Here is a 15,588-nt window from a genome sequence, read left to right as displayed (position 1 = left end):
CAATACATAAATGAATGAGTGTGGCTGTGTGCCAATAAAATTTTATTTACAAAAACAGGCATTAGGGGCCAGATTTGTTCCACAGGCATAATTAGTCAATCCCTGGCTATTGGTACTTAGGAGCTTCCAGTCAAGTGTAGTAGAAAGACTTGTAAGACTTTTTCAGGGAAAGCCAAGAGGAGGCAGGGACTAACTCCACTGCCATACAGAGGAACACAGAAACTGGTATTTTTTAAGCGTGCTTATTGTGAATTTCCCAGTGATGAGTAAAAGTGAAAAATGGCCTAGAGCAAGTAGCTTGGGTGGTTTTTGGTTTTGTTGTTTTTTTTTAATCTTGCACTTCAAGATAAGTTACTTCAACTTTGAAACAGAGCCTTCTCTTATATTAGATGCTTCTCTTGGGAACTCAGCTCCCCTCTTGGTCCTGGAAGTTCCTTATTTCTAGGAATAAAAATGTCCGTAGGTTGATTAGGTAGAAAATGCCTGTTCCTGACTTCTGCTCCCTATCATCACATATGAATAGACATAGCTGAAGGGTCATTTCTCTATCAGTTTGATTGGAAAGAAATGAAAAGTGCATGGATAGCAGAGGGAATCATCCATTTCCTTTCTTATTCTTGCTATTAATATAAAGAAATGACAAATGGGAATCCATGAGCAATATCAGACTCTGAAAATGACTCTGAAATCCATGAGCAATATCAGACTCTAAGTAACAGCCACTTAGAACATCTATCTGATGGTTTACCAAAGCTGCCAAACATGAGGCAGATTCTGCTTCTTTGAAAGAAGGGCGGCTACAACATGTGCTTCCAGCATAGAAGAGCAAGAACACACCTTCTGGGCCTTTCTCAGGATCTCTACTTGGAAAAGGAGTTGTGTGGGAAATTCACAGATTCTTAGATATGTACATTTGAATGTAGCATTCCACGCGTACAAGCCCACAAATGCAACCTTCTTTTCATCCATAAAGTTGGAAAGCGCCCCATTTTGCACTGTATATCATATTGCATTTTGATATTCAAAATGGCTAGTACCTTCCAGGGTCTTTATGGTTTAATCTATGCCAGTTCTAATGGGTCTTCCGCTTTATTCATTAGAAACAAGAAGTTAAGTCTGTTAATGATAAGGCAAAGTTCTTATCAGATTTCTCTTTTTTGTTGTTGTTTTACAGTTTTCTCCTTGTCTTTGGTTGCTTGATTTTGTCAGTGTTTTCTACCATCCCTGAGCACACAAAACTGGCCTCAAGTTGCCTCTTGATTCTGGTAAGTGAAAACTATGAACAAGAATGTACATAAAGTTTATATGAGAACTGTTTGTTTACATTTATGCTATGCATCTTATCCCACAAAAAGTTCTGTCTAAAAAAAATAGAATGACTGTGAAATATAAAATTTTCAAAGATCACTGAAACATTTGCCCACCGATTTAACCTTTAGTCAATGCTCAGGAAATATAGAAATATTCAGGATTGCTACAACATAGCAATATCTTGTGTTATACATATTCGTGCATCATAAATAGAAGGCAATATTTGGAAACAGTTGTAAGTATGTTTACCTATGTTAATAAACAAATTATAAGAAGAACCAATATCCATGAGGGCTCTCATTATATTGCTAAAGGCTGTAGGATAGAGAGCATTTTCCAATAACTGCAATTTTGCAGTAGGTTGGTATAATTGGCCAAGAACTATGAGCATATGGCACCTCATAAGAAAATAGAAGTCTCCTTCATGCTCTTTTCAACCAACAGACTACATTATGAGTTTTGCTGCTAATGTGGTTACCTGGTGAGCAATTCTGCAGCTTGCTCTGTTTCCATTATGCTGTCAATCCTTAACCACAGAGAATTGCTCAATTCACTTTAAAATGGAAAAAGACCCCAAGATATTTTAGTCTGAATTATTCTAGGCTTTTTAAGCTCCTATACTTTCTATTACAACTAAACTATAGCACTATGTACTCAAATCACATCTGATTGAAAGTTTGGTTCATTTACAACCATTTTGATCCACTCACTTAGTCCAAAATTATCAGATTTGACAGTCTCAGAACTGTCTGGATGAAGTATAAATGGGAACAACTCACTTTTTCTGTAAAGCCTAGTGGAATACAGAGGAAGCAGGCTGGGAGGGGGAGGCAGAAATGGAGGAAGATTGTTTATGTATTGTATAATAAGCAGAGATTGGTTATGTTGCAGCAGCAGTAAGCATTGAATATGAAAAAATCATTATCATGAAGGTGGAAATTGTCTCCTGTAACCTGAGAGGAGGGTAGACGCTTTTCCATCTTTTGCTTTCAGGTGGTTAGTTTGTACTTGAGGTTGCCAGGACATCATCAAGTCTTTCAGTCCAGTATCAGGGAGAAATCATGTTTGAGTCTGGAACAAATCTATCCCAATTTATTTCCATACAAATTGTGTCCCTGCAATATATTGCTAATATTAAGGTTACTCTTTCAAAACCCAAAGTAGAGCACAGATAGCCCAAAGAGCACATCAGGGATTTGTTCCATTTACAAGCTCTCCATTTGGGTAGCAAGTGAGCTTTTAGCTTTGTCCACTCCTTTATTAAAACAAATGATTTGAGCCCAAGGTCTAAGGCACAGCTGGCTTTTGGGTCCACATACAGAACTAAAACCAGGAATTTTAGACTGAAAATGTTAATGTAAATCTGATTTTCAGACTTGGGAACATGAAAAACTGGATCAACTGCATGACCAATGATATATATTAGGAATAATTCAATCATTAGGAATCCCATTAAAATGTTTCTTTCATACGCAGGTCAAGAATCCAAACTGTTAGGTTTATATCCTCCGAATCTCTGAAATATTAATTCAGTCATAGCTAATCAGTTTCTAAATAGTCCAAGAAACCATGTAATTACAAAGCCCAAAACTGATTAGTATCTTTACTTTTAAAACCTGTTAAGCAATGAACAATTGATCAGTTTAGTAACTAGAGTGCATTTTAGTGGGGGAGAAATGTAGATGTCAGTCTCAAATGCCTTAGAATTTAACAAAGTGGAAAGCAGTCCCTCTGTGCAAATGAGGCCTTTGTTTTGAGCAATGGGATTAGTGCTACAGATAGATCTTCTCAGAAAGCTGCTGCTATGAGGTTTTCCCTAGAGAGAAGGTTTGTTAATTCTATCTTTGTGCTATACTCATACATTGTCAAGGTATATTTCTAAAACCTACCTGAAGATATGCAGACTGTGTCACAGAGTTAAGATTTACTGATGTTACTCTTCAACAATGTTTTCTCCAAAAACCGTATTTTATGCGGACAAAAAATTCAAATATAATTCTTTGTTTTTCTTCTTTTTCTTTAGTTAGCAATTTAAAAATTGGGAAAGCATGCATATTTTAATTATTTTTTACAGTGAGTTAACATAGAGTTTAATCAGTTGTAGAATATTGGGAAAAGCCATGAGAAATCTGAATGATATAAGGAGACTCTTATTTATTATCTTTTAACATGTATGTTTGAGACAGTTAATCTGATTTCAAAGCCTGTCTATCCTCTGAACATCTAATCAAACAGTATTAATAGAACACAATTCTGACTAGTAGTGTTTTTAGTTCCCAAGAGGGAGCATATCTGAAGAATTACCATCCAAATAGTAATAGGAATGGCTTTTAAAATGTTTGCAAAATTTATAATAAAGTCAATTTTGTATATTCTTTGTGTACACTTTGGTGTACAAATATAACACCAGAGGAGTAAATTTAGAATTATTTGTAAATCATACATCACAAATGACTCTGTCCCTTTGGGGTTTTTTTTTTAACATTTTAAAATATGTTCAGAGAGTTCCCATAATTCTATTTCTGTGCAAGTAAAAGATACTCACCCTTCTCACAAGGAGCACTCTACAGGCATACCTGGCTCTTAGACAGAGGCCTCTTTGACACTCACTCTTTTCCACCTAATTTTTTCCTTGAGGGCACCAGTATTATATTAGAAAGAGGCCATTGGTTTGGACATGTGCTTACCTCCTGGGGCCCCCATGAAGACTTCAGCTCTCCATCCTACACCCCAAAGGGAAGGCTTGCCTCCTTCCCATCCAGAATTGCACTCCCAATACTATTAATACTTGTAAACTTGTAACTTCAAAACCTTACCTCCATTTTACAAACCAAATGAATATCTGTTCACTCGCTTGTTTATTCTTTTCAATTGTGTGAACTGAAGTTTTATGTAATAAACCAATTTCCCTTATTTTGCTCCCCCCCCAAGCAGTGGAGCATAGACTTAAGAGTGCGATATCCACTGTAGCCAAGCACCTTGAGTCCAAATTTCACTTCTACCACTTTTTATCTGTGTGATTTGAAAAATCACTTCTCCATACCTTAGCTTTCTCATGTGTTAAAAATGGATAGGAGGATTCTGGGAAGATGGCAGAGTAGGAAGCACCAGGAATCTGTCTGCCCACCTAGGCAACAATTGCACTGGCAGAATCTGATGTGACTATTTTAGAACTCTGAAATCTACTGAATGCTTGAAAGTTCCAGGGGAAGACTTGGATGGCACATTGCAGTTAATTTTGGTCATTCCAGAATAAAATGAATAAATTTGTTTAAAAATTAGAAGGTAAGGGGATTTCCAGAAAAAAAAAATATTTTTTTGGTCAATTTCAGCTCTTAGCACAGTAGCAGCTACCCATCTCCCACTCCTAACTCCATTGCAGGCAGTGTGCACGTGTTCCAGGAGGAACCTGAACACAGCTTGCAGGAACCATGGTGGGCAAAAAGGACCCTGTCCTCCAAATTTGAAAGATCTGTCCTCTGACGGCTGATTACTGCTTCTGATCACAGAAGTGAAGACAGAAAGATGGCAGTCATTGTTGTTGCACCTTACCTCATTGTTGTAAGCCCCTCCCCCTCAAGCTGAAATGACTTCCAGAAGACCAAAAGGACCCTTCCCCCTGCCTGCATTATTCTTTTTCCCTATTTTGGAACACAATGTATAAAGATGTAATTATGTGACATCAATAACTGAGAGGGGTAGGGATGGAGATGTAAAGGAGCAGAGTTTTTGAATGTTATTGAAGTTAAGCTGGTAGAAATTCAAATTAGAATGTTATAACTTTAGGATGTTGATGTAATCCCCATGGTAACCACAAAGAAAATAGCTATAGAACATACACAAAAGGAAATGAGAAAGGAGTTTAGACATTTCACTACAGAAAATCAACTAAACATAAAAGACAGCAGTAATGGAAGCAATGAGGGACAATAAAAGCCATAAACCGTATATAAAACAAATAGCAGAATGACAAAAGTATGTCCCCCCTTGTCTAACCACTTTAAATGTACATGGATAAAAGTTTCTAATCAAAAGACAAAGATTGGCAGAGTGATAAAAACACATGACTCAACTATGTATATGCTGAGTACAAGAGACTCACTGTAGGTCCAAAGACACAAATACATTGAAAGTAAAAGGGTGGAAAGATGTTACATGCAAATAGTAACCAAAAGAGAGCAGGTGTGGCTATATAATAATGACACAAAATAGACTTTAAATCAAAAAAAGGTTATAAAAGACATAGAAGGACATTATATAGTAATAAAAAGTCTAACACAACAAGAAGATGTAACAATTATAAAACATTTATGTACCTAATAACAGACCATCAAAATATACAAAGCAAAAACTTACAGAATTAGAGGGAGAAATAGACAGCTCTACAATAATAGTTGGAGACTTGAATACCCCACTCTCAATAGTGAACAGAACAACCGGACAGAAGATATATAAGAAAATGGAAGACTTAACACAATAAACAAACTAGATCTAACAGACATATTCAAAATACTCTACCCAACAACACCAGCATGTACATTCTTCTCAAGTGCATATGGGACATTTTCCAGGACAGACCATATGTTCACCCACAAATTAAGTCTCAATAGATTTTAAAAGATGGCTATCACACAAAGTATCTTCTCCAACCATAATGGGATGAAGTTAAAAATCAATAACAGAAATAAAACTGGAATATTCACAAATTTATGGAAATTAAGCAACATACTCTTAACCAGTGGATCAAATAAAAGATCAAAGGGAAATAAGAAAATGCTGAGAGATGAATGAAAACAAAAGCACAGCCTACCAAAACTAATGGAAAACAATGAAAGCAGTGCTAAGGGGGAAATTTATAGCTATTAATGCTCACATTATAAAACAAGAACAATCTGAAATAACCTAATGTTACAACTTAAGGAACTAGAAAAAGAACAAACTAAACTGAAAGCTAAGCCAGACATGGTGGCTTATTCCTGTAATTCTAGCACTCTGGGATGTTTACAGATGTTTACAGATGATATGATCTTACATGCAGAAAAACCCAAAGATTTCCCACACCCACACAAAAAAAAATTGTAAGACAATAAATTAATTCACCAAAGTAGCAAGATACAAAGTCAGCATAAAAAAACGAGTTGCATTTCTATACACTAACAATGAAAAATTTGGAAAGGAAATTATGAAAACAATTCCATTTTATAATCTCCTAACAATTTACATGCTTAGGAATTAACCAAGGAGTGGAAGCAGTTGTACTAAATGAAAGCTACAAAATATTGCTAAAATTGAATATGACATAAATAAATGGAAACACATCCCATGTCCATGATTTTGAAGATTTAATTTTGTTAAAATGTCAACACTACAAATCCCTATCAAAATCCCAATGATGTTTCTTATAGAAATAGAAAAAAATCCATTCTAAAATATATATGGAATTTCAAGGGACTCTAAATTGTCAAAACAATTTTGAAAAAGAACAAAGCTGGAAGACTCAACAATTTCTGATTTCAATACTTTCTACAAAGCTACACTAATCAAAACAGTGTAGTACTAATATAAAGACAGACATGTAGACCAATGGAATACATAGAATAGAAAATCCAGATACAAAATTTTGACGTGGTCAAATGATTTTTGACAAGGGTGCCAAGACCATTTAATGAGGAAAATGCAGTCTTTTTAACAAATAGCAATGGAAAAATGGGATATCTACATGCAAAAGAATGAAGCTGGATCCATACCTAATACTATACACAAAAAATAACTCAAAATGAATGAAAGACCTGAATGTAAGACCTAAAATCATAAAAGTCTTTGAAGAAAGCATAGGGCAAAATCTTCATGGCATTGGATTTGGCAATGATTTCTTTGCTATGACACCAAAGGAACAAACGGCAACAAAAGAAAAAAATAGACAAATTGGATTTCATAAAAATTTTTAAATTTTGTGAAAAGATACTCAACATCACTAATCATTAGGGAAGCACAAATCAAAACTACAATGAGATACCATCTCACACCCATTAGGTTGCCTACTATCAAAAAAACAGAAAATAACAAATGTTAGTGAAGATGTGGAGAACTTGAAACCTTTGTTCATGATTGGTGGGAAAGTGAAATGGTACGGCCACCATGGAAAACGGTATGGCTTCTTTTTCCTCAAAAAATTAAAGATATAATTACCATATGATGCAGCAATTCCACATCTGGGTACATACCCAAAAGAATTAAAAGAAGGGACTCGAAGAGATATTTGTACCCCCATGTTCATAGCAGCATTAACACAGTAGGTAACACCTGGAAGCAACCTAAGTGTCCACTGATGAGCACATGGATAAGCACAATGTATATACATACAACGGAATATTATTCAACGTTAAAAATGAAGCAAATTCTGACACATGTTCTAACCTGGATTAACCTTGGAGGCATTATGCTAAGTGAAATAAGCCAGTCACAGAAGGAAAAATACTGTATGATTCCACTTACATGAGATACTTCAAGTAGTCAGAACATCATAGAGACAAAGTAGAATGGTGGCTGCCAGGGGCTGGTGGGATTAGGGAATCGGGAGTTACTGTTTAATAGATGTAGTGTTTGTCTTACAAGATGAAAAGGGCTATGAAGATGGATGGTGGTCATGGTTATATAACATTAGGAATGTATTTAATAATACCACTGAATTATACTTTAAAATGGTTAAGGTTGTTTCCACAACTTTGCAATTGTGAATTGTGCTGCTATGAACATTCGAGTGCAGGTATCTTTTTCATAAAGTGACTTTTGATCTTTTGGGTAGATGCCCAGTAGTGGAATTGCTGGATCAAATGGTAGATCTACTTGTATTGCTTTCAAGTATCTCTATATTGCTTTCCACAGAGGTTGAACTAGTTTGCAGTCCCACCAGCAGTGTAGGAGTGTTCCTCTCTCTCCACATCCACGCCAACATTTATTGGCATGATGATTAGAGATGTTAAGCATTTTTTCATATGTTTGTTGGCCATTATTCTGTCTTCTTTTGAAAAGTTTCTGTTCATGTCCTTTGCCCATTTCTTGATAGGGTTGTTTGATTTTTTCTTGCTGATTTTCCTGAGTTCTAAATAGATTCTAGTTATCAGCCCTTTATCAGATGTGTAGCTTGCGAAAATTTTCTCCTGTTCTGTGGGTTGTCTTTTTGCTCTCTTGACAGTTTCTTTGGCTGTGCAGAAGCTTTTTAATGTGATCAGGTCCCATTTATTTTTGTTGCTGCTGTGATTGCCTTTGGGGTCTTCTTCATAAATTCTTTGTCTAGGCCAATGTCTAGAAGAGTATGTCTAACGTTTTCCTCTAGAATTCTAATATTTTCACACCTAAGGTTCAAGTCTGTTACCCAGTATGAGTTGATTTTTGTGAGAGGTGAAAGGTGTGGGTCTTGTTTCAGTCTTCTACATGTGGCTATCCAGTTTTCCCAGCACCATTTATTGAAAAGGGATTCTTTTCCCCAGTGTATGTTTTTGTCTGCTTTGTCGAAGATTAGTTGCCTATGTGAGGATGGTTTTATATCTGGGTTCTCTGTTCTGTTCCATTGGTCAATGTCCCTGTTCTTGTGCCAGTTACAAGCTGTTTTATTTACAATAGCCTTGTAGTATAGTTTGAGGTCTGGTAAATTGATACCTCCTATTTTGCTTTTATTGCCTAGGATTGATTTTGCTATATGGGGTCTTCTCTGGTTCCATACAAAGCGTAAAATTATTCTTTCTATATCTGTGAAAAATGATGGCGGCATTTTGATAGGGATTGCATTGACTCTGTAGGTCACTTTGGGTAGTATAGACATTTTAACAATGTTGATTCTGACGACCCATGAGCATGGTATGTTCTTCCACCTATTTACATCCTCTGCTATTTCCTTCTTCAGTGTTTCATAGTTCTCCCTGTAGAGGTCTTTTACCTCCTTAGTTAAAATTGCAAAGTTGTGGAAATAACCCAAGTGCCCACCAATTCATGAGTGGATTAATAAAATGTGGTATATGTATACCATGGAGTACTATTCAGCTTTAAGAAACAGTGGTGATATAACACCTCTTGTATTTTCCTGGATAGAGCTGGAACCCATTCTACTAAGTGAAGTATCTCAAGAATGGAAAAACCAGCACCACATGTACTCACCAGCAAATTGGTATTAACGGATCAACACCTCAGTGGACATATAGGAATAACATTTATCGGGTGTCAGACAGGTGGGAGGGGGGACGAGACGATGGGTATATAGAAACACAATTAGTGAGATGTGCAATATTTGGGGGTTGGTCACACTTAAAGCTCTGACTCGAGGGGGAAGTGGGGGCATGGGCAATATATGTAACCTTAACACTTGTACCCCCATAATACGCTAAAATAAAAACAAATAAAAAATAAGTTAAATAAAATGATTAAGGTATAAATGTTATGTTTTGTGTATCTTACCACAATAACTAAATTGAGAAAAAAAAAAAACTTAAGACAGTTAAATGCAATTAAAAATTCCAAAAAAAGTGTATAATATTATACCCTAATTCATAAGGATGTTACCAAGATTGGATACACTCAGGTACCTAGGACTAGGCCCAGCATAGAGAAAACTCTTGGAGGTAACAAGTATTATAATCACTGGCTCTTCCACATAGAATAGAGACTTAATAGGGACTCAAGTACAGGTGAACTGTGGAATATCCGAAAATGCTACATTTGAGAAAATATACTTCTATAATAGAAACAAGTATCTTTTTTTTTTTTCTTATTTTTTTTTTTTATTTTTTTTTATTTGAGACAGAGTCTCACTTTGTTGCCCAGGCTATAGTGAGTGCCATGGCGTCAGCCTAGCTCACAGCAACCTCAAACTCCTGGGCTCAGGTGATCCTCCTGTCTCAGCCTCCCAAGTAGCTGGGACTACAGGCATGTGCCACCATGCCCGGCTAATTTTTTTGTATATATATTTTTAATTGTCCAATTAATTTCTTTCTATTTTTAGTAGAGACGGGGTCTTGCTCAGGCTGGTTTTGAACTCCTGACCTCGAGCAATCCGCCCGCCTCGGCCTCCCAGAGTGCTAGGATTACAGGCGTGAGCCACCGCGCCCGGCCAGAAACAAGTATCTTTATAAGAGTTTTCTCACCACAACTAAACAGTGTTAATTACGGCAGCTTTCCACACAAACATGTTCATCTAACTAAAGTGAGTCAGTGGTACACATTCAGCATGCAGCACATGCTCACAATAACCACTTATTTCTGGTGACTAATGAAACAGATTTTTATTGTTGTAGCTTTTTGTAAATACATCTGATGACAGTGCTCACGGCTTTATAAAGCTCTTCCCTCAATGTCTGCATCTGCCGAGTGGAGTGTCAGGCAGGGATGACTCCGGCTCTGACCGAGTTATTTGCTCTTCCATCACTCTGGGGATAAAATTTATGAACTCAAGAGCGTGTGTGAAGGTGTGTGCCCAAATTCCAAGGACAGCTAGAAGATGGTGTTAATTTCCTATATTTTGTAAATTCATCATAAAAGGGAGCTGGCATTTTTTAAGTAGCTTTTATTTATTGGGCTCATTTCTCATTTAAAAAAATAAAATAAAATAAAACGTGCAGTGTAAGGATTCCCCTCCCCTAACCCATTTCACAAGTGGCTAAATAAGCTGTGCAAGCCAAGACACCAGGTATAAAATAGAGCCAAGATTCCAGCGTAGGCCTGGCTGAGGAAGAGCCTGGGCTGTCTTCAGGACGTTCAGCTGCCTCTCATTCTCTTGCTGCTTTCAAGGCTGACAGGTGTTCCCAAGTGTCTCTGCCAGCACCCAGTGAAGTGCTAATGTCCAAGGCTTCTTTTTAGCTCCATATGTGCCGAGTGATGCTTAGAACACTTTTTCGTAGGATAAGTCAGTTTCTTTTTCATAAGGAGTTCCCATCACAAAGTTATCCCAAATAGGTGTATCAGTTCAGACCACTAAAAGTTCTTTGTATCAGGAATTCTAAACACTATTTTGTAAACAATCAATAGCCTGATCCATGGGATAAGTAGACAAGTATAAAGTTTCATCTTCTAATCCCAGCTCACTTTTGTTCAGTGAGCACCGTGCTGTTGCAGTGAGCTATCCTATTTCCAGGCTGGACTATTGTGGGAAGTTTTGTTCTGCTTTGTTTTGATTTCACTAGCCAGAGGTTGTATGTTTTAACATTTCGTTTTTCGTCTTCTCGAGAAAATATCATTTGGATTGAATGTCCTCTCTACTGAATAATTCTTGCCTTCCAGGTTAATTTTAAAGTATTTATTTTAGGTCTTTGAATGCAAATTGTTTATCACATTGAAAACAGACAACCTCTCCATTTCGTGAAAGTGATGTACATTATTTGGCAACATTTTCTTTGAATGTTGTCATTTCTAAAACTGCCCACCCATAGGCAGTAAAAGGAATGTCACTGTCAATTTTAGCAAGATAGAGACTGTCTAGGGGGTTCAGTGTATTTGCTCTTGTATCCTCCTGCTGTGTTAGACAGACTCCAATGCATTGGCACTAAGCAGCTGGATGAGTACTCAAACACATGGTCAGATAGCCAGTTTTTTCCAAACATCTGGATGTTTGACACCTTCCATATGCATATTTGCTGTTTATGCTTCATGTAACAAAGCAAACATGGGTTTACTGTTTTCCTGCACAGTGAATCAGTTCCTGAAATGTGTACAAATCCAATTTAGGCAGATCTAATTATATCTTAAATGTACTAGTGGAGCTTACTATTTAAAGAAAATCTGTAGTGAATCCCTTTGAAAAGTGAAGCATCCCCTGGAAAAGTTATTAACAACTACACAATTAATCTGTTACATGTTTGTTTTCTTGTTAATGTAGATACATGTGGGGTTTTTAAATTACTATATAACTATCCACTGCATAACATGGTATTGAAGAATTAGAGACGTTGTTGCCATTCCCTGTCTACTGGTATTAGTAGAGGAAGGAAGAATCAGCCACAAACACACTTACCAGTCCTTGCAAAGCAGAAAGATTTGCACAGAAAACTATGGATTTGATGTAGAATGAGATTACATTAGTCTTTACATTTCAAGCTTCTAGTATTAAACATTGTAAGAAAGGATAGCAGAGCATAAGGATAAGAATCCGTTTGAGGATATTAAATCTTATGTTTGTAAAGGAAGTGACAAGAGTGTGAGTTATTAAGCAATCAGATATGAGGAATGAGTGATGCTTCTTTAGATTTATCACATCCCTGTAATTTGCTGTAGAAAGCTCTCAGAATATCCCAATGAACATTGAAAACTGCAATTATTTTCCTTTGCTTCTCTTTCATCAAGGAAAATGCAAATAAACTCTAAAATGATTCATAGAGACTAACGACCCTCATCAATCTGCTGACGACTAAAAAGAAAAAGCGGGAGTAGTTATACACCTACACTGAATCTTAACTGAGGGATAATAATATAGTAAGTAAGTTGCCCTGTGAAAAGTATTTCAGATATTAGAGGAAAGAGTTGTTCAAGTTAAAGATAATGAAATTGTGCCTGAAAAAGACCATGTCGCCGCTATATACAATTAAGGAAGGAAAGAACTTTCTGCATTTTTGATGCAAGCATTGGTGTCTAACCAAGTAGTTCAGTCTGCACCACAGAAATTCTTTGTGGTCTAGATTTTATTTCAAGACTTGAGCAGTCAGCAGACGTCCTTAGAACTATCAACAAGCCACACTCAACCAGGTCCACACTGATGCTTAGCTCCTGGGTCCTTTTGAGCTCCACTAATATATATTCAACCGAGAGAGAAGAGAGGAATAAGGTAGCAAGATACACTTTACAAAGAGTGTTGCGAGAAAATAACAGAATCCAAGATGGCTGGCAGCAGAAGGAAGAACACCCTCCTCTCACTATCTTTCCATGCTTTGATCATTTCCAACATCCAAAACCCGCGCCAAACACCCGCTCCTTCCTGAAACAAATTATTTCCTCTAACTTCTTTGACTACTGTCTACTTGACATTGTATCTTCTCCATTATTCATTTTCTCAACAAGATTTATGCAGTGCCCAGTATGGGTGAGGCATTCCTTCAGTAGCTGAGGATCTAGCAATAACAAAGCAGGCAAAATCATGGAACTCACCTTTTTGTGGTGAAAATCCACAAAATCAACATTAAAGTGGTAGAAATAAAAGGAGAACAAGAAAAAGGAATAGATAACAAAGGCGTGTTTTGATAGTATGTTTAGAGAAGTCCACTGAAAAGAGTGTCATTAATTAGAGCAGAGACTTGAAGGAGGTGAGGCAAGAAGCCCTGCCGAGATTGGGGGAAAGGACATTCCAGTGAGGTGGAGCTTCCAGGACAAAGCCTTCAACAGGAGTGTACTGGCTGAGACAAGGAAAAGCAACAAGACCAGAGCAACTGAAGGGGAGAGTAAGCCAGGAGGGGGGAGTGAAGAAAAATGAGGTGCCAGCTGGACTATAAATTTCTTGAGAATAGAATCCAAAGCTGATTCAGCAGCAGCACTTGATACAGTGGGATCTGGTAGCAAATTATCAATAAATATTTGGTGAAAAGAAAATGACCCATTTTTAGACTATACAACATAATTGTTGAAATTTTCATAGTATTATGGACATGGCACACCAAGATTAAAACAAGATGCAGAACCTGACTTTAGCATGGACTGGAGTAGGGAGTTTTCAAGGATGGAAGCCATTTAGGAAACAGTTCAAATCATTCGTGTACAACATAGTAGAGCCCTAAACCCAACATATGCAGTGTGCGCCCAGGGGAGGGATAGACTAGAGCAATATAGATAGTTTAAAATCCAAACTGTAAGTCCTGTTTAATTGGTCTGTGCCTTCCAGAAAGTCTGGGAGGACTTTTCTCCTCAGAACAGAATTAGTCTGCCCCTTCAGTCACCACACAGCTCCAGATTACTTGCCTTCTGCTGCTTTGCTCATCACGCCTCTGGTTGAGACCCACCATCTTTCTCTGACCTACGTATCTGAACTCTGGGTTTCCCACTTGGTCTCTGATCTTGTGGCTTTCCATAGATTTTTCAGATACTTCTCTGGATTCTTTCCACCCTCCTTCTAGTTTCTCCAGGCCTAGTCCCTTAACTTATTCAATTTTAACTTAAATATATAGTATATCTGCTTCCTACATTCCAGGCTCTATGCTGGGGACTAGAGTCCCAAATAGGAATGAGGTATTGCCCTGCCCAGGAAGAATTTACTGTCTACAGCACGTTATTATCTATAATCTCTGACTCCAAAACAAATAACCTTGAAATCATGGTGAAATGGTGAAATTAGGAGATGAGAGAAAAACATGTGTTAATTCACCATTTTTTTTTAAATTCCCACTTTTAAGACATGTCCACATGAGAAAACAGGCTTGTGTCAAGTCATCATTTTCTCATGAAGATCACAAATGAAATGATCAAAACTATTTTCAGTATAGGTTACAACTAAGCATGTTTATATTAATATGTTGAATGTTGATTGGTGGAACACAAAGCCAAAAGCTGGAAACAATAGGGTGAGTCCCACTGTGCCCCATGCAGGCACATACATCAGGGGTCACCATTAAAGTGAGAAGACACATCATCCCTCTGCAAAGTAGATCAGAGAAAAATTTTCCAAGCTGTAAGTGGCAGCTTGACAAACAACATTACAGGCTGGATTCGATGAAAGTGCTGCAGACCTGGCTCCCTCCAGGGGTATAAATCACAGTGAGTCCACAGCACATTACTGGAAAATGGAGAACAGAAAAGAGACTGTGCAAGTGTTCCAGGCCCTCCAGCCATGGCTCACTGAAGACTAATTGAAGGAGACTCAGGGCTGCAAGATCTCAGCATCTTGGGAAAACCTGGAAAGCCCTCCTCACGAAAGAACACTGCAGAACAGCCTCGACAAAGAAATAAAAACTCCAGACCAAAACAAACTGCAGGGGAGACCAGGAAGGTGGCAAGTGAAGGAGTTCCACCCCTAGGAGTGCCTGGCAGGAGGGAGGACTCACTCTGGTTCTCACTCCCCACCCCTCACTCTCCTGAGCGTTTATTTTTCTCTCTCCATTTTGCGCATGAATGAACATTAATCAGGTGAAATCAAGTACAAATAACATCAAATGCAACCTTAAAAACAAATAGAAATCCCCATATACTTGGAGGGGTGTTATGCAGAAGTGAAGAGGGGCCGATGAGCATTCCTGCCTCTTTGACTAAGTGGTAGTGATGACTGGAGAATTTGTGAGTTAATTACACCTCTAGGAATCTATAGATTTTTTC

General features: G+C 37.5%; 1 protein-coding gene across 5 annotated transcripts in view; it reads left to right on the top strand.

Moving 5' to 3' along the window:
- KCNQ5 (potassium voltage-gated channel subfamily Q member 5) overlaps positions 1-15,588 on the top strand; it is a 510,994-nt gene that overhangs the window by 331,717 nt on the left and 163,689 nt on the right. For all 5 annotated transcript variants that reach the window (XM_012754013.3, XM_012754011.3, XM_012754012.3 and 2 more), the window contains exon 2: positions 1,175-1,265. In XM_012754013.3, coding sequence (XP_012609467.2) covers positions 1,175-1,265 — 91 coding nt within the window. The remainder of the gene's footprint in view (positions 1-1,174; positions 1,266-15,588) is intronic.

Source organism: Microcebus murinus, chromosome 5 (genome assembly GCF_040939455.1).
Source record: "Microcebus murinus isolate Inina chromosome 5, M.murinus_Inina_mat1.0, whole genome shotgun sequence".
NCBI classification, from domain to species: Eukaryota; Metazoa; Chordata; class Mammalia; order Primates; family Cheirogaleidae; genus Microcebus; species Microcebus murinus.
This window is presented reverse-complemented; position numbering and strand designations above follow the sequence as displayed.